Source organism: Mustela lutreola, chromosome 4, assembly GCF_030435805.1.
Source record: "Mustela lutreola isolate mMusLut2 chromosome 4, mMusLut2.pri, whole genome shotgun sequence".
Taxonomy (NCBI): domain Eukaryota; kingdom Metazoa; phylum Chordata; class Mammalia; order Carnivora; family Mustelidae; genus Mustela; species Mustela lutreola.
This window is the reverse complement of record NC_081293.1, coordinates 199531692-199556038: the sequence shown is the minus strand read 5'-3', so window position 1 is coordinate 199556038 and position 24347 is coordinate 199531692. Positions and strand designations below refer to the sequence as shown.

At 57.7% G+C, this 24347-nt stretch overlaps 1 protein-coding gene across 4 annotated transcripts in view; it reads right to left on the bottom strand.

Annotated features, from left to right (window-relative positions):
- The window catches only part of DPP6 (dipeptidyl peptidase like 6), an 848700-nt gene that overhangs the window by 63684 nt on the left and 760669 nt on the right, over nt 1–24347 (bottom strand). For all 4 annotated transcript variants that reach the window (XM_059172341.1, XM_059172343.1, XM_059172340.1 and 1 more), the window contains exons 9-13: nt 22676–22830; nt 20693–20790; nt 8059–8182; nt 6366–6404; nt 1426–1533 (exon numbers count right to left, since the gene is read on the bottom strand). In XM_059172341.1, coding sequence (XP_059028324.1) covers nt 1426–1533; nt 6366–6404; nt 8059–8182; nt 20693–20790; nt 22676–22830 — 524 coding nt within the window. The remainder of the gene's footprint in view (nt 1–1425; nt 1534–6365; nt 6405–8058; nt 8183–20692; nt 20791–22675; nt 22831–24347) is intronic.

The following is a 24347-nucleotide window of genomic DNA, read 5'->3' as shown; positions in this document are numbered from 1 at the left end:
GGGGAGGGGGCAGGGGAGGTGGGAGGGTCCGCGTCCACGTCGTCGCCGTTCTCTGCCCTTGTTTATGAGGATGATTTGAAACTGTTGCGCTGAGCGTTGCACTCTCACTCCCTCCCCGAGCAGAACAATTACGACAAGAAACCGCAGGGGAGGGACACACGACCCTCTCAGCAGGAAGGCTGGGGTCTGGAGTGGGGTGTGGAGGGGCCGGTGTGAGGCCCAGGCGCGGCCTGCTGGGTGGCGGGTGCTGGGGGAGGCAGCGGGAATCGGCCGCTGATTAAGTCAGGTGGGGCCCGTGGGGGTCGCAGGAGCAGGGAGAGTCTGTGGGGGGGCAGGAGGTCCGGATGGCTGTGGGGCCTGAGGGGCTCCGGGGGGTGGGGTGCCCCCTGGAGGGTAGGGGACCCCCCAGTTCCTGCAGGAATGTTTACTGGGCACTTAGGAAATGCCGATCACGTGCAGGAATTCAGAGCCGAGGCCGCCTGAGAGACAGACACTTGGCTAGCGTGACCCCAACTGAGCAGACAGGACGCGGGGCTGTAGGAGCAGGCCACAGTGCGCGACCAGGGACGGGGGCCAGAGAGTCCGTTCGGCCCCCGTGGGCCGAAACTGGGACCCCGCGGTCACGGCCGCTCCCCGCGCCTGCTCCAGGCGGCCCACACACGTGGGGCGTCCTCGCCCTGTTCTTCCGAAACCGTCTCTCGGCTCTGCCTGTGACACGGGCCTTCTGCCTACTGTCGACGGAGGCTTTCGGTATTCGCCTCGCCTGCACCGCGGGGACTGACGCTGCTTCAGAAATGGGATCCACGCTCGGAGATGAGGGTCGCGGTCCCGGAAGCGCCATGCTCGCTCCCCACCGCCTTCCAAAGAGCAGCGTTCCCCAGGACCTCGGGGCCGCAGGTGGGCACCCCCCGTGGGCACCCCCCTCCGCTGCTGGTTCTACACCCGCCAGTCTCTGAGGTTCCCTGCTCCACGACGCGCTGCACCGGAGCCCCGAGCCCCCAGACGGCAGCAGAGTGGCAGGGGGCAGCCCCCCAGGGGAGTGGTGACTGCGTGTGGCATTTCCGGGACGCTGTGCCCTGAAGGCGCTAGACCCGCGAGCCTGGGACAGAGGGTAAGGGGGACAGCCCAGCAGACGGGGAGGAAGACATTAGAGATCGTCATTCAAGGTCATAGACCTGGGTTCTTGGGTCCCACTGTCTGCTGTGACCCGTCAGAAGGGGTCTAAGCCACAACAGGAAGGGTCAACGTGAGTTGCTGCCCGAGCAGGATCCCTGGACTTCATGAGCCCCGTTCGGCCCCACTCCGGAGCCTTCCACGTCCCGACCCTGGGGCTTGCTCCGGGGCCCTTGCTGGTGACGGGGCACAGAGCAGCCGCCACGAGGGGCGGCCACGGCACGGCGCAGTCCCGGGACCTGCCGGGCTTACCTGGGATGATGACACGGTGACGTGATCGAACTTTCCCTGTCCCCCCTGCGGGACGGCCCGCACAAAGAAGAACTTTCGGCCGTCCTTGGAGAACACGGGCTCTTCGTTCTGGGGACGAAAGCAAAGGCTGCGGTCCATCAAAAGGCTTCGTTTTGAGGAGGTTTACCAGGGCAACAAACATTTTGAGATCCCTTTTCTCTGTAATTTCTAATGAGGGGTCCGGTGGGAAGAACCAGCGCTGGGTGGGGCCTCTCCTGTCCTGGGGAATCGGGAGTCAGACCTTCTCTCTTCCAGGAGGGAGACTCAGGAATCAGCAGAGACGGACAGGAGGACGGCCCGTCGCGAGAGCACAGCCCCAGGGTGGGCTTGTGTGCGCACTGGTTCACGGGACAGAGCCTGCCGGCGGCGCGGGAGGCTCAGCGTTAGCCCGGCGCGGGGCACGGCAGGGGCGGCGGGGGCCGGCATGTATCACCCGCCACGGAGAACGTGGTTCTGAACACTCCCACGTCTGATTGTCCCTCACACGAATTCTACACGTCCGGTCCTGTCTTTTGTTCTTTTATTTCATAAAACCCACCTCGCACTGAAGGGCCCAGCAAGGGAGAAGTGACCAGGGCGAGAAACAGCACACGAGGACGCGTTCCCCGCGTTCTGAGACGCGGGGGCAGGAGCCGTTCTCCCAGGGACCTCTGACTCGCGCGCGGGCCGGACGGACCCACGTGCGCCGGGATCCGCTGCCCTCCCGGGGGACGGAGGCGCGGGCTGGGTTCGAAGCCGAGGCCGACGGCGTGCTGCCCCCATCTCTGCGCCCCCCCCCCCCCCCCAACGACACTGGGCAGCCCCGGGGTCTGTCCGCCGCCTCGATGGGGGAAGAGGCAATTTGGTCCCGCGGCTGCCAGGCCTCTCCAGGGCTCCGGCCTGGGAGTCTCCCCCCGTGAACGGCAGCGAGTTGGCTACGAGGCGTGTTTTCGGGCGCAAAGAGCTTCACGCTCCTGCGGGCTGAGCACACAGGAAAGACGCCCCAGCTGGTGCCGTGTGGGCTTCCCGGGGTGAGGGGACGCGTGTGCGCAGATGCGACGCCCCAGAGAAATAAATGAACACGTGATTAACGTGACATTTAATCTTCATGAATATTTGCAATAAAACGAAACCTTCAATCTGCAAATATTTGTTTTCCTATTTAGAGCAGGCAGCGTGGTATTTAAGCAGACGGAATGGGAAAGCGAGCAGCAACTCCGGCTTTTTAAACGTGCTTCTATTTGCCAGCGGCGGACGGATCCTGCAATATTGCCTCGGTTTTCTGGGGGAAATGTTTGCCCTTTTGGCAGAGGAAAATTCTCCAAATAAAGGTAGTAATTAGGCCTGGCCAGGTGCTTTGCTATTACGCCGAGAAGGCCCTCGTCCTGTTGATGTCGACGTTGCACTGGGGAAGGAGCGTGCGCGCTCTGCCCGAGCCTCTCTGAGACCCGGTTTCTCGGGCTGTACCTGTGTTCTTGGTGAGAAAGCCCAGGGGGTTTTGAGAAGGGGATCCTGATGTTAACCCTGCTTCTGGCTCTCCTGGACTTTGGGGGAAGCATTCTAGTCTCTCTGGGCAGCAGGGAGCCTGCGTCTTTCCATGCCCCTCCCAACACATCAGTGCAGACGCGGGCTCCTCGTGAGTTCTCCATATCGTGTCTGCCAGTTCTTCCCAGAGAGCGGTTCAGATACACTCACCTTGCCCAACCTCCCAGCCTGGATCCTGAAATCACAAAACCAAAATTCTGGTAAAAGCTGAAAGACGGTTGGACGTTGGCCCACAGGACCAACTCTTCAACCAGAGGATGGGTTCTGGGGCTCTACCCCAAATCCCCGTGGATCTGCATCAGGACAGTGTTGCCAAGTCATGGCTGGTGGTGATGGAGTGTGTGTGTGTGTGTGTATGTGTGTGTGTGTGTGTGTTGGGGAGGAGGCTGCCTATTCTTTTGGAATATTCCTAGGAGAGAGAGAACCGGGTGGACCTGCAACCGTGGGACACAAACACACTCGCCTCCTCTTGGTTGGCTCAAGGGGAGCCCCCCAGGGGCCATGTTTTGGCCCCAGAAAGCACAGGGGAGGAAAAGAGAGGGTGTGGGGGCTCGGGTCTGCTCCAGCCCACCCCTGCTTCCCTGGCAGCCAGGGATCAGAAGACCGTTGATCTGAGCAGACTGGGTTTCCAGAGGTCGATGGGACGTCCCAGATTCTGGCTCTTTCCAAGGACACTGTGTCCTGCTTGAGCTGGTGTCGAGTCTGTGCCTGTGGAGGGAGCACGCAGAGGTCAGCCACAGCAAGCACACGGACGCCAGCCGGGAAGGTGTTCCTAACTTACACTCCAGGACCTCACGGAATCCTGAAGTTGTCGAACTGCTGCAGATGATTTTGTGAAAGGCAGGGTCCATCAAATCCTCCAGGAATCATCTCTTTGAAAGGCATGTCATGAGACGCTGTTGAAACCGGGTTTTCCGGCTGCCCCCGGAGGAGCTCTGTGTTACTGATGCTGGGGGAGTGGTACCGTAGAAATCAGGGCCTCCCCATGCTCCCCGGACCAGACCCAGGGAAGCACCAGCTTAGAGGAAGCGATTCCTTTATGGGACGTGTTTGCTTCCACTCAAAACGGCATCATGTAGTCTCTAATGGCTGTTTTAAACACATTAGCGGTTTGCTCAGTGAATGCTTTCAAGGCCACATTTTAAAAGTTGTAATTTTTTATGCTACTTTTTTAGTGCTGACTTGATTTTGCTGGGGAAGGTCTGGTTTCCTAAGTCCCCACTGCGCTGTCTGTCCGGAGCATGGATCGTGTTCGCAGGTAGGCGACAAGACGTGCTGCTGATAAATACAGAGACCCCCAGTGTGGACGGTGTCTCTGCAGCGGGTGGAGAGGCCCGCCAAGCCGCTCAGCCCTGCAGACCGTGGACCCCAAGGACCAGCCAGGATGGTGGGAGGTCAGGGGAGCCGCCACAGGCAGCAGCTTCCCCCTCCCAGAGGGTAACACATCGCTGGGCCGCCGCCAGGAGCTCCCCTCACTCCTCCTACTCAGACACAGAAGCTGCCCCCGACTCCAGGAGGTTGGGGGTCCCAGCGCTGTCCCTCAGGTCACACTCCCTTCTCCCTGCTCCAGCCCTGCGGACTGCGAACACTTGAACACATTCCTGAACATGTCGTAGGAGGACTCCGCGGGCCGCACGTTGGCGTTGGACTCGTGTGCGCCTCTCATGTTCTCTGCCCGGTAGGTCTGTGAGAGCGGCAGGTCAAGCAGATTCATTTGAAGAAATGTATTGGGGTCAAATTCACATAAAATAAAACAAAACACTTTAATAAAAGTACATAGTTAAGTGGCAACTAGTACGCTCGTGATGTTGGGCAACCAGCATCCCTCTGGTTCCAGAACATTCCCATCACCCCAGAGACAAGCCCAGGCCCTTGAAGCTGCTCCTCCCTGTCCCCTGCCCCCATGCCGGTAGCCAGCAACAGCTCCGTGAACTCATTTATTCCAACGTCTCGTGTTCACGGAATCACACAGTGGGGGTCCTTTTGTCCGGCTCCTGTCCCCCCGCAGAACATTCTTTCTTTGCTCCAGATGGCCAAACAGGAGAGACGGCCCGAATGCCCCCCGACAGATTAACCAGCTGTGGTCTCTCCAGACAACGGGCGTAGCGGAGCGCTGATGAGGAAGGACGTTCTCGCACTTGCTAGCCGGCGGCTCAGGAAAAGGACCTGGCGTCAGTATGGGTCGACCAGACGACCAGAGAGATAACACGTTCTCTCCTGATTCTTCCCGTCCAGCTCCCTGAGGTTTGTCTGATGCAAGCGGACCACCAGCACGCACACGTGGTATCCGTGCTCACACTGCGGGGCCGCGGCCTTCAGGAACGTCCCAGCACGGCGCCAGCATCGTTCCGGCTCCTGCTGTAGGGCCCTGGAGCCCTCGCGCACCCTCCGCATCGCCTCGGCTCGGGCTGGGCAGCCTGACGTCCGTGCAGGAAACGAAAGTGGGCACTCGGGCTCGTGCTCTTCTGGGGAAGCCTGGCAAGGAGGTCCTGGAAAGCAGTCGGGTCCGCCGGTGAGGCTGCCCTCCCGGAAGTAGTGACGGGAGGTGGGGGCAGACCGTCCATTCCACACAGCGGAGGTGTCGGCAGCGGGTCCCTGACCCCGGCTCATCAGGTCCGTGAGGAAGGACGCCGGCGCCCGCTCCACCACGGTCCCTGACCCTCCAGCCCAGTGTGACTTCTCCCACCAGTTCTCAGGCCGTGTTCCTGCCAGGAGGCTGGACAGGAAGCAAGGAAGCGTCTAAAACACTCTCGCCTGTTCTTTGACGGGTTGCGGGTGAGACAAAGCGACAGAAAACACCGGTGCTAGGGCTTCGCTATTTTGGGGCAGTTGGACCGTTTTTGTTGGGGCAGAGGCTGACCCCGTTGGCCCCTCTGACCTCCTGGAATCCCAGGCCCCCAGAGCTTGTCTAACGGGCGTTTCTGACCCACGTCAGGAGGGGAAACCCGGGGGGGCTCTCGGCCAGGTCCCCAGGAAGGCTCAGGCCACACCACTGCGCGGCCCGCCTCACCCGGGACCCCTGAGAACACGCGGAGAGAAAAGCGGAGAAATGTCTCTTTTCCTCTGCTGGGGCAGAGCAGACTGCGGCCACTCCTCCGGCCTCCTCACGGCCTCCAAAAGGCCGTCCCTCTGACTGAGCCCTGAGATCTCACCCAGAGAGCTCAAGGCCATCTTCTGTGGCCCTGGGGTTCTCCGGTCACGCTCAAGGCCATGGGGAGCAGGGGTGAGATGGGCCGAGCAGCCCACGCCTCCCACCGGGGCCGTGGGGGGTTGAACGGGAGGAGCCGTTTGGTGGTGAAAACCCCGGAGGCCAGCACGGTGGTGGCGGATCCGGTGGCCGACGCAGACATCGTGGGAGCTTCGACGGGAGCACTTACCTGTCTGTGGAGCCAGGCTTCACTTTCATCCTCGTGTTTCTGAAATGGAACAAGGAGCATCAGAGAAAGGCTGTCTTGTTTTTGCATGTTTTGTGCCTGTGGCCAGCTGGTTGCGAACAGTTCGAGTCCCCTCGATGGTGGTTGTGCAAACACAGACAAGGCCTCGGCCCGCCCCGGAGGCAGCGTCCCAGCCCCACACCAGTGTCCATGAACAAGGAAAACGTCACTTGCCCCGGCAGCGAGGACCATGTCCTCATGGCGGGCAGGAGCCCCCTGGAAGACGGTGCACTCCTACCCCTGGGGCCCCGGGTCCCGGGTGCCGCATGGGTGCAGGGTGTGCATGTGCACATGCATGGACACTTCTCACACGTCCAGGTCACAGCTCTGAATGACAGTCCCGGCAGCCCAGGACAGCACAGGGACTGAAACGTAAATCTCCGGGGAGTGTGAGGAGAGATGCACAACGGGAGACAAAAACAAAACAAAACACCAGCGTGACGGTTGGGCAACGGGAGGCCTGCTCCCCGTGCTGCTCTGACCTCCAGCTGCCGGGCGTGGGGGTGGGGGTCCTGTCCACGGACCAGCGGCAGGAAGGGGTTGCGTTGCTGACACGCACAGGTCGGGGCACAGGTGAGACGAAGGTACAGAACCAGCAATCCCCAGCCCCCGGCCGCGCCTCTGTCCTTCCGGGACCCACGGTACAACCTGGGGTCTGATCTCCATCGCACCAAGAAACGAGGCACATCCCTGACCCACTGGTGGCCATCAGATCGCTAAGCTCACCCTGACACTGAGCTTGCTGTGGAAAGAGCTGTGCTCCCCGCCCCCCAAACACAGCAAAGCAAAGTGGCTCTGCAGGTGTTTTCCTCCCCAGTTGGGAGATGGAAATGTATGGTCCTAAACGGAGCTTCTGAAAGACATGCCTGCGTTGATTAATGGAGTTTAATGGATTTTTTTTTTTTTAAAACCTAATACTAGGAGGTCAGCCTCTAGGGCTCGCTCTGGAGTGCAGGGATCTGAGCCCATGGGGCGGAGGGCACGCCCGCTGCAGGCTGGAGCAGTGGAGGGGCCGTTCCTTTGAGCCGCCCGGCGGCCAGGCCTCCGTTCAGATTTCCGCGCTTTCTCTCTGCTTCTGTATGTATTTTCCACTTTGTCTTCCCTACATTTGTTTGCCTTCTCTGAGATCACATTCAGTCAGGCCGAGGCCCCGAGGGACACTGCTGGCCTCACCCGTGCCCTTAGAGGCAGATGCTGGCCCACCTGGGTGCTGACCCACGCAGGGGGGCACCTGCTCCGGGCGGGTGCAGGACAGAGCCCACCCAAGGGGGAAGCCGGGCTGTAGTGCTGGCCCTGCCTGGGTCCCGGGGCCTCAGGCTACCCCTTGCCCTCTCTGATGTCCACTGGAAAATGAGGGGTCGCTCGTGGGGAGACAGGCACGGGCCCAGGTGAAGGGGAATAACACATCCACGGACAGCGGAGTGTGCCCTAGTCCCAGGACGGGACTCCGGGGTCGCGGAGCGGGGAGCCCAGAGGTTTGCAGCAGTGCACGATTCATCCACAAGGTGGCAGCAAAGCAGAGGCCAGCGGGTAGGTCCCCACCCAGGTTGGTGCCCAGTGACTTGCCCAACCCCCACCCCACTGCAACCTCCAGGCTTCCCCATTGGTTCCCCCCCGCACCCCCCCCCCCCGGTACCTTTGTGCAGACCCCAGTGGTGGCGTCGCAGAGGGTGAGGATGGACACGTTCTGCGCGCGGCTCAGCCAGTTGACGGCGACCTTGGTGCTGGTGGCCCACTTCACCATGGTGATGTAGTACTCCCTGCGGGCACACAGGCACGTCGCGTTAGCGGTCTTGGCCACGGCCGCCGGCAGCCCGGCACCTCCCGGCCCGGGACGCTGGGGCCAGCAGCGCACGCATTGGGGGTTCACGCGGCCCCAGGGGTCTGAAATGGGGCTTCCGGACCCCGGGCACTGATGCTGAACTCTGCTGGGAAGCCGGGTCACCGGTGCGCAAGGAGCCCGGCGGGAGTGTGGTTCTGTCCACCCAGCTGCCCCCCCCCCCCCCCCGAGGGCGACCGTGTCTCCTGCTGCCCCATGGGTTTTATAAGTCAGGCTGCACCCGGCTGACCTACTGGTTGGTTTTCCTGCCCCAACCCGGGGCAAGCTCACACCTCCCTGGAGGTCACACAAGGGGCCGCAGAGCGAGACCAGGAGGGGCTGGAGAGAGAGGCTCTCGCGCAGTGCAAGAGACCGTGGGCGAGGAGACAAGGGCGAGCAGAGGAAGGCGCCGTGCTCCCTTTTCCTCTCCCGTGAAGGCACAATGCCCAGGGGACAGCATTTGCCGGCTAATTAGGGAAATCAGTGCATGGCTCCAGGCACCAGCAGATACCCTACCGGTCACATGCCCGCTTTCCCCTGAACCTGGAAATATCACAGTGTTCTAGGCTACCCTGTACCTCGCAGGGATGGGGAGGGTCCTGGGGCTTCTGGTAATTAATTCAATCACCCAGAGCCCTCTGAACACAGGATTTTTAGGGGGAAAAGAAAAAACATGTTTAAGAGGAAGAAGAAAATACCAAGAAACAAGTGTACAGAAAGACTATCCTGAGGAGAGCTCCAAGAATGTTCCGGAGGCCCGCCAACCCTGTTCCGTCACCTGCCCTATCTATCTATAATGAGATCTATTGTTCAGAATGATGACTCTGTGGTCTTACAAGATCATTTATCACCAACCACGGCAGCATGTTCACTAGACAATGCCCTGCAGGCTGGACAGGCCCGTGACAGTGCCCAGTGATTATTTTCAACAGAAAGGCCTAAATCACCAGGTGCTTTCCACTAAGCTTGGGTTAAGCACGCAAGGAGATTAAATTGTTGTGTCCCTGTTTCTTAAATCCACCTGCTCATCAAAACTCTAAATGACCCAAGTCAAGAGCTGGCTCAGGCCGCCCCTCCCCCGGTTGGTTTGCAGTCCTGGCCCATCTGCTGGGGATGTGGCTGGTGACGATGTCACTCGGCCATAATCCAGGATTTTCAACTTTCTCAACTGCTGTGAATTTTGAAAGAGGTCTGGATCCGCTGCTGCCATCTGCACAGCAAGCGCCAGGCCTCAGGGGCCTGGGTCCGTGTGTCTACAGGCCGTGCCTTCTCACCCAACAGCGTCAGGCTCCTGCTCTGACAAGGAGCACGGCCTTTCAGTAGGTTCTTGCGGACGCTGCCCTGCCCGAGGGCTCGGAGCCCATTTCCAATGTGAGGTTCAATGGGCTCCCTGAGTATCTGCGGGCACGGAAACATTTCTTTATCTTGGCTCTTCAGAGTAACTCGGGTTTGTGCCCGGCCCCCGTTCTTGAGTAAGACTTCTTATTTTTAAATTGCAGCACAAACGACTCTTGGAACCCTGCTCGGTAGATGCCAGAGGCCGCTAGCTGGCGGGGCCACGGGGACGGCTGCGAGGGAACCCCTGCTGTCCTGGACCGTGGGCCTGTCGGACCCGGAAGATCATGCTGGGGGTGTGGCGTGGGAAGTCACAGAGACGAGCAAACATGCTTCATCTGGATGAAATTAAGGAGGAGAAAGTCAGATCTCCTGGAACGACTGGTTTTTCCTCCCACGGCCCCCACACTGGTTAGGGAGGACCCCGTCCTTGGAAACACTCATCTGCTCTATGTGTCTTTCCAGGTCTTACGGTGCTGTTCTGCACACTCTTCATATCGACCCAATATAAGTTTTCTCTCCTCTACTCCCCTAATTTGTGATCTGAGGCATGTTGTAGGAAGGAGGAAATAAGTGCATGACAGGACAGTGAAACCTGGACCCACCTGGCGTATCTGTGTGGACACGCAGGGGCCCGGATGAAGGGCCGGTGCAGCGCCCCCCGGGGAGCCTGCGGGCTTTGCTTCCGCACCTTGACACGGAACTTGAATCTGCAGCCCCTCATCTGCGTAATATGAATTTCAAACAAACTGGTGGCACCCTTAGAGATTTTACAGCGAGGAAATATAGTGAATAATTCTTTTTAGAAGTCTAGAAACAATAAAAGTTATGAAGGACTCCATGAAGATGACCTAATATATCTCCGTACACGTAGGCGCACTGCCTCCCCGTTGGGTGGAGATCGTCAATCGTGTCGCCAGTAGTCAAGGCCCTGGGAAGCCCTCCCCTGAGTCTCCTTCAGGATGTCACACCGACCTCATCCCTTGTACAGCAATAACCTCGTCTCGAACAAACGTTTCCCCATCCCATGAATTCCATCGGTGACTGGGCGGCGTGCCGAGTACGTGCCGGCTATTTACAAAATCAAGTCAAACGCAAAGATAAAGCACCATCAGGGATGGGTGATTTACAAGGAGCCACCGACTCCAGAGCCTCACGGAGGAGTAACGCTCAGGAAGGAAGGACGCTCTTTCGCGGTGGGAGGTCTGGAGTCCCACCATACGTTTGTGGAAAGGAGAATACGACCTTTACCCATTTCCAAAATTTTCCTTAAGAAGAAATCCACATGTGGATAAGAAAAGTTCTCCAGGTTCCTTACACATTTTCCATTCTCTCCAGTTTCAAAGCTGTTAGCTTGATGGTTACACACGGGAAACAGCGCAGACGGGCTACGGGGCTGGTGGCACGGACCGAGGTCATGTCGGTCAGGCTGCCGATGGTGGCTGAGGGGGACGATCTGTTCCATGGTCCCCTTTCAGTGTGGACCACATGGACACACGAGGGTCTCCGGCACTCAGTAGCATCTGGTTAGCAAATCTGCAGTAACCTTTACCAGCTTAGTGTGGATGTGCGTCTAAACCACACTCATAAAAGACATAAAATGATGATACCCCTAAAACAGAGTGTTGAAAACCTCCAGCAGCCACAGCACAGAGAGAGCACATGAAGCCACCCGGCGGACTGCCTACCACGTGCCTCACTCGGCGAGGCAAGTGAGAGAACAGGAGTGTCCCCCCGGGGTCTCATCCCTCCTCAGGAACCCTGACCTCGCACCACCCAGAAACCTGGGAAGTCAAAGCCTTGCTACGTCCATGTTACAGAAGATCATGATTTTTCGTAGATGTCTATTGACTTAGAACGTCAAGAAAAACCCACAAAAAATTATAAAGAAGGCAGAAGAAAACATTCGACTCTGCCCAGCGGAGGCACGCCAGATGGATTCGGGTGAGACTCAGTCTTCTGATTCCATCAGAGAAGGTTCAAGCAGCCCCCAAAGTTCAGAGTCAAAAATAACCCTCCTGTGCCATCTGTCGCCGGGTGTGCAGCGTGGGCGGCTCCGGCTGTCTCCTTCCTGAGCTGGAGAGCGGCGGAGGTCGTCACACAGCCCGGATGGAGGAAAAGGCAATCACGCCGACGGCACAAGAGCAGAACAGAGTGGGGCGCCCGGGGGGCTCAGTCGGTGAAGCATCTGCCTTCGGCTCCGGTCACGATCCCAGGGTCCTGGGATCGAGCCCCACATCGGGCTCCTTGAGCAGCAGGGAGCTTGCTTCTCCCTCTGCTTGTGAGAGTGTGCTCTCTCTCTCTCTCTGACAAAGAGACTCTTTCTTTGAAGAAAAAAAAGGGAAAGCAGAACATAACCTTAAGAATACAGGATCAGACGAAGAGGAGGAGTAAAAGGTTCTAGGGAAACCAGATCCGAAGGTGAGAGAAATTGGACTCAAAGACCCTGAGGAAAATTTGGGAAGCTCTTCCAGAAGGCAGAGGAAGTTGCCACAGAGACAAAAAGAAGGAACAGGGACTGTTCTCCTGTCCCGGGATGTGAGAGCTTATTACAAGCTTATTATTAGTGTTTTACTTTTGCTTCAACATGGATGGGACTGGAGGAGATTGTGCTGAGTGAAATAAGTCAAGCAGAGAGAGTCAATTATCACAGGGTTTCACTTACTTGTGGAGCATAAGGAATAACACAGAGGACTTGGGGAGATGGAGAGGAGAAGGGAGTTGGGGGAAATCGGAGGGGAGAGGAACCATGAGAGACTGTGGACTCTGAGAAACAAACTGAGGGTTTCAGAGGTGTTGGGTGAGGGATGGGGGAGACCCGTGGTGGGGACTCAGGGGGGCACGGATCGCACAGAGCCCTGGGTGTCACACACAGTGAATCATGGAACCCTGCATCAGAAATTAATGATGTACGGTATGTGACTGACATGACACATAAAAAAAGAAAAAAAACCCCAATGCATGGAGTTGTCGAGAAACAGGTTGGTGACATGGACAAGGTGAAGTGTGGACCAGCACACGTGGGGACTCAGGGGGAGGGGCTCCCGGCCACACTGAGTTTGCAAGAATGAGATTTTCTTTTTGGGCTCCTGAAGAAATGAGTTGACACGATAAGAAAAGTGGACAAGAGAGGCCAAATCAGCAGCAGACACTCAGTGAATTAATTACCTAGCCTCGTCAGTGAAGGTGTAACTACACATCCAAGTGATGGGATCAGACGATGGGCCTCTCTGGTCCTAGCTACAGATGCTGAAAACGGGCAGGACGAGGCTCTCCGGACCCCGCAGCATTCTCCATGAGGTCACAGTCACCCCTCCTTCCTCGAAACGCTCCCGGCACCGGCGATCTGCACCATCGTCCCTCAAATCATCAGGCAGTGACAATTCTCCTGGACCGTTCACCAGGCTGGGAACCCCTTGGGGCAACGAGCAAGGCCATGCCCCTTACTAGTCCTGACGCAGGACCCAGGCTTGCGTACCTAGAGGAGAAATCTATGTAATTCTTACAGCTTGACGCACCCTGTCTCTCAAGGGGCCATGGGGAGGCAGTGACCGAGGAGAACCTAGAGGGACTTCGAGTGGGAAGTCACCAGTAGTCAGAGCTGGCCACACCGTAGGGGCCGTCGGTGCCCCCAGCAGGGAGGGCAAGAAGAGGAATAATGGGTGCAGCTATGACGGCATCAACAGACGGACTAACTCTAACAGATGCGGCTACGGAGAGCCTTGAGCCCCCGTGACCATGGCTCTCCACGGGGCCTGTTTGCGTGGGAGCAGCTGAAGCCTCTGGCGGGCAGACGTCATTGCTGTGCCCACTGTGCCCATCGCACCGCAGCTGGGAAGGAAGAGCGGACAGATACGGGGAAGCCCAGGTCCACGGTCCCGTGTGCCCCCGGTCGGGGTTGCAGAACATGCCCCCCCGCAGCTACCATGCTCAGGGAGGTCGGCCTCTCCCCTGGTCGGCCACCAGCAGACAGTAATGACGACACAAGGTCAGTTAAAGCCTCCACCCCAGGGGACAAAGACAGTGGCACAGCTGGTCTCCGTCCCCATGCCTGATCATGCAAGTGTGGTCCCCCGACCAGCAGCGCCTGGGAAAGTTGGAAATGCAGATTCTTAGGCCCACTCCAGACCCACTGAACCCAACGCTCCGTGCGTGGGGCCGAGCAGCGCATGACCAAACGAGGCCCAGATGGTCCTAGCGGCGCTCTAGCTTAGGAACCACGATCTCAGTGAGCTCCGCAAGACGCTGGTGACAACAGCTCCAAGGGCCACTTAGCCATGGGTCACCACATCCATCTCTGCCCTTACTAGGTGTTCTCTGGAGGAATAAACGTCACGGCGGGCAGATAGGCTGGCTGCAGTAAAAGGAGGGAGAAGACAGGACTAAAGCAGAATGATTTACGGCAGCGAGGAGGGGCAGGGCTTCGGACAACGCAAGGATTCATCCAATGTGCAGATGAAGGGAGATGCGAAAATATTCTGATAATCCCAGAAAACAGATGATCGTATTTTAAGAATTGTAGAAATTGTATTTTAAAAGGAACGCGATACCAAAATATCAGTAGGAAGCAAAAGATTCCTGGAAGAAATGTTACCCATTTCCTCTTTATTCTAAAGTACTTTGTCGGCCAATGAATAGCATGTGTTCTCCCAGAGAACACTCAGGGAGGGCTGCGCGCTGTGTAGACACGCTTCCAGGGGCTGGTGACACAGAGAGCCAAACCCTCGTGGGACGGGGGACGCTCCCAACCCCGTGTGTGGGGAGACAGACACCCCTCGTTTCAGGGCCGGGAAGGACAGCCCTGCTGTGAGGAGACATGTGCCGAGTGAGTGCTGGAAAGCACACGTTTGCTGAGAAAACATTACAATGTTCCCATGAATCTCCAGCCAAAGGTGCCTTCGAATCCAAATACTCGGACTTTTCCTGGTAAGCAGTATATGAATTTTTCATCAGTCCATTTGCTTGCCATAAAATATTAACAAGGCCTTGTCTCTCTCACAGGGCTTAGCGTGCCGCGTCCCTTCTCGGTGCTCCAAATTCGGGCGAAGGTTCTGACAGTCATGTGGCAATAAAGGACCAGGGGACAAAAGGTCTGTTTATCTACTGAAACGAAGCCTGCAATCGACGCTGGCGTCTTCTCAGCAACGTTCATCCCCTGAATAAAGCCAGAGCAAAAAAAATATTTGAGAGAGAAATTTTAAAAAAATGACGTTCTTGGATAGGCACTGCCGAGCACATTGAGACAATGTTCAGTGTCGCTGAAACAGTGTCGCCTGTGATGAGGGGCACCTGCTCGCCCTCAGAGCCGCCTTGTAACTGTATGCACACATCCGCAGGCGACTGCGTTTTGCAGAAGGTAAAAATGATGTGACTGTCAGACAAATTACTGTTTGATGTGTATTTCCATAACTTCCCTTTCACTGGAGTAACAGACTGTGAAAACTTGCCCTTCCATCTAGGGGTTGGCCGTCACGCTGGGCCAACGGTCAGGGTGAGGGAGAAGGAAGGGAGGGAGGGGAGATCTTAGGGCTTGTGGAGTCCTTACTCAGCAGGTTGCCTGCTTTGAACATGAAGGGATTCACTGACTAGGAGACCCAAAGGCAAGTGATGGAGGCGGTAGGGTGTGAAGGTTACAGTGATGGTGGTGATGCCGGGGATGGTAATGACGGGGCTGGTGGTGATGGTGCTGGTGATGGCAGTGATGGGGGTGGTGGTGACGGCTGGTAATGGTGCTGGTGCTGGTGGTAGTGCTTGTGGTTGGTGATGGGGCTGTGATGGCCGTGGTGGTGGCCATGGTGGTGATGTTGGTGGTGGCAGTGATGGCAGTGGTGGTTGGTGATGGTTGGTGATGGTAATGGTGATTGTGGTGTGATGGTAGTGGTGGTGATGATGGTGATGATGGCAGTGGTGGTGGTTGTTGATGGGGGTGGTGACGGTGGTGATGGTGCTGATGATGGTGACGGTGGTGATGGTGGTGACGCTGTAGGTAATGGTGGTTGAGATAAGGTGGTGGCAGTGTAGTTGCTGATGGGGCTGAGGCTGAGGCCATTAGTAATTGGGACCCAGTGTTTGTGTGATGCTTCCATTGCTCTGATGATCTCTATCCCCCTCTTATTTCTTCGTGAAGACTTGTACTGGATCCACTGTACCAATCTCCCAGCGAGTCCCTATTTTTTACAGAAGGAGCAGAAAGAGGACCCCATTTCCTGATCATGGGTGGTGGATAAGGCAGAGGCCGCTGGCGGGAGGAGGGCATGAGGATGTGAGCTCCCAGGAACTGCAGCAATCTAGACCGTGGGCGCAGTTCGAAGGCAGAGAGCAATGTGCGTGCTACGGCTTTACACACAGCTGAGTGAAAAAGGAAACAGGTCTACACACACACACACACATACACACACACACCAGTTTATACACCTGGATCTACGTACATCACAACGCCACTTACACAAGATGAGTGCGCACACATACAGGCGACAACAGAGACTTTACCAATATTAATGGGGAGAGAGGGGTTAAGTAGATTGAACTAGGTGCCTGTAGTAACTTCTTTCACATCAACCCTGCCAACATCTTTCTAGATCTATCTCCTGCGGCAAGGGAAACAAATGCAAAAATCAACTATTAGGACCACATCAAAATAAAAAGATTTTGCACAGCAAAGGAAATAATCAACAAAACTAAAGTCAACCTAGGGAACGGGAGGAGATATTTGCGAATGACCACTGCGGTAAAGGGCTGGAATCCCAAATGTATAAAGCACTAATAACACTCATCCTCCAAAAAACCCAAAGAATTCAGTCCAAATATGAGCAGGAGACATGAACAGACATTTCTCCAAAGAAGACATCCACCTGGCCAACAGATGTATGAAAAAATGCTCCACATCACTCGGCATCAGGGAAATGCAAATCAAATCCACAGGGAGATGCCCCCTCACACCAGTCAGAATGGCTCCAATTAAAACACAGGAAACAAGTGTTGGCGAGGATGTGGAGAAAGGGGAACCCTCCTACACCATTGGTGGAACGCAAGCTGGTGCAGCCACTCTGGAAGACAGCATGGAGGTTCCTCAATAAATTAAAAATAGAGCTACCCCATGACCCTGCAATTGCACTACTGGTCATTTACCCAGAAAATACAAGAGCCAAGCATCCCTGTGTTTACAGCAGCCAAGATACGGAAGCAGCCCAAGTGTCCATCGGCGGAGGAGTGGAGAAAGAAGATGTGGTGTGTGTATATAAATATAGGGGAATATCACTCAAGCACAGAAAGAATGAAATCTTGTCCTTTCCAACAACACAGACGGAGCTAGAGGGTATCATGCTGAGCAAAGTAAGTCCGAGAAAGACAAATGTCATACGATTTCACGTGTGTGTGGAGTTTAAGAAACAAAACTAATGGACAAAGAAAAGAGGAGACAAAAAAACCCAGACCTTTCACTGGAGAGAACACACTGACAGTCGCCGAGGGGAGGTGGGAGGGGGCGGGGGAAGCAGGCGGAGGCGGCGAGAGGCGCGCTTACGAAGCTGAGCACCGAGCCCTGAGCCCTGAGTCCTGAGTCCTGAGCCCTGAGCCCTGAGCCCTGAGCCCTGCACAGGCCTGATGAGTCTCTATGTTGGACCCGGGAGCCGGCGCCGGACGGCAGCCGGGCTGGAATTAAGTTTAAAACAATAACGAAGAAAAACAATTTAAAGAAAAGAATGCACTTGGACCGTTGATTTCAGTAAATAAGAAACCAAAAACTGCCCCAGAATAGAAACAGGTGCCCACGTGGTGGGGAGGAAGGACGTAGGGTCCACGGACGAGAAGAAACAGAACGAGTGCGGCCTTGCGCCGACCGACCGACGGTGGCCGCCAGCGACTTACGCAGCTCACGGTCCTTGCTCTTGGAGACGCGAAGGGACAAGTTGAAGTGGAAGAAGATACAGTGAGAGCGAGAGGCCTGGGGCCGTTTACAGGCCAGGGAAGGGAAGAAGTGGGGGCGCGGTCAGGGACCCAGAACCCGCTCCTTCCCGCGTGTGCGGTCAGGAAGGTGCCAGGCCGGCAGCTCTCCTGCGTGTGGACGGGATATTTGGGGAATAAAAACATGTCATCGGCGCGGTGCCGCACATCTTCAAAACGACCCTGCCCGGTATCTGCTACGTCTTAGTTCAGCTCCCCGCTCAGTGGCGCTGGAGAGGCCGGAGGAAACCAGCAGGACACAAGTGTGCTGGTGTTATCAGTGCGGCTGGGCTTCTGGGGGACCTTGAACAGACCTCAGGACAGGCTGTGCGTCTGACCCCACGGAGGCTTGTCCAGCCCCGGGACAGCTTGCGTTCACACTCCTGGAGAGGCTCACTCTCCCCTCGGCCCGGCCCTTCCCCTCGCCCCGTCTCTGTGGGGCTGCTATTCCCCGTTACCGTCCACAGAAGCCTCCTGTTTGGGTCAGGTGGTCCTGCGTCCGAGGGCCGCTCCGTGAGGCGGGCGTCCCGGCACCTGTCACTGTGGCTCCCACCACGCTTTATTTCGGCCACGGACCACGCGCTGTCTTTTTGCACCGTGGGCAACCATATGGGAGAGGCCATCCAAGGGCCCACACAATCCGTGGCACAAAGCTGTGGCCAGGGAGTACTTGCCACGTGGAAAGATCCGGAGGCCCAGACCCAATCCTCGCTGTGTCTGAGGACCCTCAGAGAGGCTGGTTAGCAAGCCAGCAACCCATGGGACAGCTGACAGATGAAGGCTTTGGTTTCTTCCTCCCGACGGCTCCTAACCGGCTGAAAGTGGCCACTGGCCTTCCGGAATTCTCCGCAGCTCTCTGGAGGCTGTCCAGGGAGGTGGGGCCGTCTGGCCTGCCCAGTGTGAGGCCCAGCGCCCCTTTTCACAGTCGGTGTGGGTTCAGACAGCTTCCTTAGCCTCCGTACTCCTCGCTGTCTGCGTGCGGGGGTGGGGTGCTCGGAGCAACGACAGAGCCGGCGGGAGTCTTTAGGGGCCACCCCCCTTGGCCACTGTCCTGTCAGGGTGTAGCCCACGACCTTGTGTCCAGGGAGATGGGCAGGGGGAGCACCAAGTGTGAAAACCTGCCAGCACATCTGGAAGCCCAGTTTGGAAGGAGGGAAGAACGGAAATGGGTCTGGGGCCACATTTTTACAAATTAATTCATAACACACAGCGGACGGTGCTGGGACCCCAGCCCTGTGCCCCCCCCACTCCTCGTTAACACTGGATCCTAGAACATCCCGGATCGGGGCTGTGCCTCCAAACCGCCCACCTAGCGACCCTCCTCCCCGGAAGGGACTGCTCCATCCTTCAGCAAAAGTTTTCAAAGAATTGATCGCTATTTTGTGGCACTTAATTTTTAAAATATGATATATTTCTTTGCTGTGTCTCTCCCCCTGCCCCGTGATCGTTGGGGGCCTGATGCAGGTCTCCTTCCTCCCCAAAACCTCCACGCCATCTTCCTGCAGACGAGCGTGCCCACCGTAAGCTTCTGGCCGGCCTGCACACGCCCGTGGTGACTCAGCTGCTGGCAGCGACCTGTTCGGTCTGCGCCCCCACAGCCCCCATCCCCGTATCAGACACCTGCACTTTGCTCCCCGCCGTGCGCAGCCGGCCGAGTCACGCTCCATAAACACGCGTTTCCGTTCATCTTGTGGTTCCTGATCTACCTGGGCTCCCTTTGCAGACGATCTCGGGGCTGTGCAACAGAGAGCGCGCGAGAAAGCGCGACTGTCCCACGTGACAGGCCTACACGGCACGTGAGGAACCGTCGCACTTCACCTATGAAATCAGTGCAGAAAACCCGAAACCAGCACCCGAACTTCCAGCCCTGACTGAGGCTAATTCTTCATTGTCCTTGGAGCTAATCAAGCCTGCGGAAACAGCATCACCAAATTGACTAAATGAGATTTTCAATTAACTCAAACAGATGGCTTAGATTTTCCAGGTGACTTTCCATATTGATTCTGTGAGTTTGCTGGACCCGGCCCCGGGAGGCCTGGCAGGGATGAGCACTGAACAGGGAACAATGAGGTCCTGGATCTTCCGGAGAGAAGACAAAGCAATAACCTGAGCTTTTCTTCTACCCCCGGGAACGCTTTCACGACCGAATTGATCCAACACCTCCCCCTTCCCTGCCGGCCGGCACACGCGGGAGGCCCTGGGACCCCGAGGACCAGCTCTCGGGGGCCAGACTCATTAGTCTCTGGGGCCACGGCAACCCTTGGATGCAGAGGAGGCCCATCCCGGGCGGGGAGACAGACAGCGAGGAGCACAGACTCCTGTGCTTGGTCTGTCCGCCCGAGGACCCCCGCGCTCCACTCTCCACGGAGCAGGGAGGGTTGCAAGAACCTCAAGGCCCGGGCTTGCGAGATGCAGGCAGGCGGGTTCCACTCAGGAAGTCATGGGGGGAGAGAACCACACCGTTCCCAGAGGCCCAGCCGTGCCATGGGCCCAAGCTCCCGGCCCCGGGCAGGGCCCAGAGTGGATGGGGCCATGGCTCCTGCCCTTCTAGAAGCTTCCAGAAGCTCTCACAGTGTGGAGTTCTGGAACTGAACACTAAAGGCTTAGCTGGAGTTATGCCCAAACCCGGGCGGGGTCTGCTGGGTCTCGGAATGCCTCACTGTTGGCGTCCCTGGGCCTGTCTTAGACTTACAGAGATCTCACGGAGGGGGTCCTGGTGCCCACACAGTGGGCTCCTGTGTTTTCAGTGTCTCCTCAATGCCCCTCCCCCCACAGAGAGCTCGAATGACGACACACGCAGGCTCGGGAAGTGTCCTTGGTCGCCAGGCAGTTCAGACTCGGGACCAGGATGAAACGGGTTTCCGAGACCACTTGACTTAGATAAGATCCTACTCCACTGTTGTGATTTAAAAAAATCTACCCAAACCAGACGTCAGCGGTGACAGGACGGTCACCTGTGCCCATCTGTTCCGCTGCCTCCTGGGGTTAGAAATAGCAGGGCTGGTTGGAAGGAGGCTCCTTTGTAGCGAACTGGACCATGAAGTAGTCACGAAAGGGTTAGAAAGGGTTACCTTCCCCTTGGACGTTTAAATTAGTGGTAACTAAGTCAGGAGAGACCCCGGAAATGCACATTCATCTCGTTTTCAGGTAACGTATCAGAGGAAAGGAAGCAGACCTCATCCGCGGGTCGTCGGGCGGCATCATCTCCAGATCGTGCGTCGGCCCGTTCAAGCCGATGACGTGGAGGGAAATGCTGGGGTTTTCGCATCCGGCCTGGGAAGAAAAGGGGAGGAGATGTGAGTAAGTTCTCCTGGGGGTGGCGTCTTCTTGCTGCGAAATCCTCCCTGGGAAATGCCCAGGGAGGACTCTGGGGCTCCACACACCGGAGTGACCGGGCTGAGAGCAGATCGCTCGCGCACGGACCCTTAAAAGGGCAAGAGATAACGGGGCCAGCGATGTAACGGCCCCAGGGACCCTCCCCCTCCGCATGCCTCCTAGTGCCTCCTGATTCTCATCGTGGGAGGGGAAAGGGCCTGCCGAGGAGGAGAGAAATCCCCGGAGGCCACACCAAGAGGTGCTGTGCTGACGGGAGAGGCACATGGTGGAGCTGACGGATGTCGGCTGTGGCCCAGCGGGGCGAGGTGGGGCACGGAAGTCCCCGGAGAGGCAGCCGGGTGCGTCCCACTCTGCGTCACTTCTCCCCCCACGTGCCCCAGCGCCCGTGGGAAGGGGGAGAGGCGGCATTCCTCGCCTGGCTGAGACGAGTGACAGAATCTGTCCACAGGCAAACCCGTGCGGTGTGTTGACATCGTAGATCCTCCCAGCACGGGACCATGGCAGACAACGGCCGTGCCGGCAGAGGAGGCCCGCTCCTCCAGCCTGGGACGTCCCTGGGTACTGGCCACACCACTCAAACGGCCGGAAAAAAGGCTCAGTGTTAGCAGGTGCTGTGGACTGAGTGACCGCGTCCCCCAAATTCAAAACTCCTTTGTCGCAGCCCTGACCCCCCGTGTGATGGTGTCTGGAGGCGAGGCCTTGGGGAGGCGATCAGGGTCGGTGAGATCGCGAGGGTGGAGCCCCAGGATGGGGTCCGTGGCCGCATGTGGAGACAGAGGCACTGAAGCTCCCTCGCTCTCAGCTGTGTGAGAACACAGAGAGCAGGCAGGGTCTGCAGGCCAGAAAGAGTCCTCGCCAGAACCCCACCTACTGGCACCCTGACCTCGGACTCTGAGTCTCCAGGACTGTGAGAAGCAGATGCCCACTGTTACGGAGCTCGTGTTTCCTTTCCTGGCCGGGGCCCGTGCGCCTCTCAGCCTCCCTTGTCCTGCTGCAGACGGGGGCTGGCGCGTCCTGTCTGCCGGCCGCACCAGCTCTCGGAGCCTTCCGGCGGCTCAGGAGCCGGGGCTCGCTGGGGGAGGCTCGAGGGCTCCTTCCGAGGCAGCCTGAGGCGGGACATGAGCGCCTGGCACCAGGTGGGCAGAGGCAGTGAATGGCTCGCATCCACCTGGCCCCGGGCCTGGTGTGGTCTAGTGAAGCCAGGGGGCAAGCGGGCACACATCTTACGAGCAGTGCTGTCGACGGACGCAAAATGCATTAAATTCCCGTCTTTGCAGAGTTGAATCTGTTGGCAGGTGAGTTTAGAATAAATTCACCACCGTGAGTCATTGGTCTAAGCTTCATTGGAACCAAAAATAAACACATCACCTCTACCTGGGATTCCCTGGCAGCAGCAGCTCCCAAAGCCTGCTCCGGGGGCCCCTGCCCGCAAATCTCTAGTTAGAATTTGGCTTCCAGGAGGTCAGAAGGATCACTGTCTGCCCTGGTCCCCTGGTCTGGGCTGGGCTGTTTTGTGCTTGGTCCTGTTAGGACCTGGAATCTCTGCTTCCCAGGCCGAGTCATTGGCCCAGAGAACCAGCTGAAGAGCGAGGGTGCGGTGGGGGTGTGTGTGGGGAGTACAACATCTGTCTGAACCTTGCTGTTAGTGGGTCACAGCGTCCCAGCACGAAGGCAGGACCTGATGCCGAATCTCTGCAGCCCACCCAGCTGGAGGTCTGACGGAGGACAGGGTGCCTGCTCGTAAGATGTGTGCCCAGACAGCCCCACATCGGCACTGTGGACGGACGGGCCAGGCGCCCGCTGTACTTTTCGGCTGGCCTACCTTGGGGTAGTGGTAGGACTTCACTGTGGGGTACACGGAGCCGGTGTAGGTTGGGAGCTCCATGACGGGCACGCGGGAGTCGTTGATGGTGGCGTAGGCGAGCCTCGTGCCATCTGGAGACCACCAGTGCGCGATGTGCGTCTTCAGAATCTCCTCTAGGGGAAAAGAGAGCAGAGTCATGTAGACAGACAACACGTGGGGTGTGAACCAGGGCGGGGTGGGCCCGTCCGGGGTGGCCAGCCCATCATGCATCCCCCCAGGGACACGGACCTTCCGCAGTGTGTGAGCGGTCTTCCCGGCGCCTGGACACGCCTTCCCTCCGCGGGGCTCAAGAAGTCCCGCGGCTGACCACAAGCCCCAGCATGGCGAAGCCCAATGAATTGAGGTCCCCCTGAATAGAAGCTTGTGAGCTGTAAAACGTTGTTTCTATTTTGCCCAAATTTGAACCCTGTGAGCCCAACATGTGCTTTCTTAATCGAATGATCACTGCACCACCACGAGTTATTATTTTAAGATGCTTTAAGGAAGCGGAACCACAGGAAGTCAATCCACACAGCGGCAGGGCCCCGCGGGCTGTCCAGGGAGAAGGGATGATGTCCTGGAGCCAGAAAACCCCGTGTCGGCTCGCCGGGGACTCCAGGGACCCACGTCCACACACGCACTCCCTCGGGAACAGCTGTGCAGAAGGGGAATGAGCTTAAAGGTCAGCGCACCCCCCCGATTGTGGACAGCCTTCCCCGGCTGTGGCAGAAATGGGGCGGAAGTACACGGGACCATGAGTCTTCGCTATGAGTCTTCGCTGCAGCTGAGCTTTGTGGGATCTGTTGTCTACTCCAGAAAGAATGGTTCCAGGGCACTCTCGCCTCCCCAGGTGTACCGAGTCTGGGGGCCCCAAACCCCTGCTCCTAGGTGCAGGGACTTTGCACGGTCTGTAGACATTGTCATGGACTTCTCTCCAGATCTGCTTTTAAAGTCACAGTCAAGGGCGCCTGGGTGGCTCAGTGGGTTAAGCTGCTGCCTTCGGCTCAGGTCATGATCTCGGGGTCCTGGGATCGAGTCCCGCATCGGGCTTTCTGCTCAGCAGGGAGCCTGCTTCCTCCTCTCTCTGCCTGCCTCTCTGCCTACTTGTGATCTCTGTCTGTCAAATAAATAAATAAAATCTTCAAGTCACAGTCAACACAATTACAGGATCACGTAACATGACTCACACTGAACCGGTCGCTCTCGGGTGTGTCCCAGACCCTGACTCCGTGTGCCCACGGTGACAGGCAGTGCAGGGCCCCGAAATCATGGTGAGAAAGTGAACTAAGTGCACGTGACCTAAGGGACAACACGGTACGTGGGGACACAGGCAAGGACACAGGCCAGGCCAGCTGGCCGCAGGAGAGACCACGCGGGGACGATGATGGAGCGGTACCGCCTCCACAGTGGGCGTCAGATGGACAGAGTGGACGGTGGGGCTCATGGCCATGTCCTGGGGACCCTGCTGCCACCAGCCTTAGAGATGTTTAGTGCCAAGCCCAGGCCTGCAAGTGGGCAGGCCGCAAAGCCTTGGCAGCTCTTCCTCCAGCCTGGGCTCGCCGGCCCGGTCTCTCGGGGAAGGAGCCCCCACGTCTGCACCGTCCTCCCTGCAAACAGCTCCTCCCTGCCTTGCAGGTGCCCCTCCAGGCCG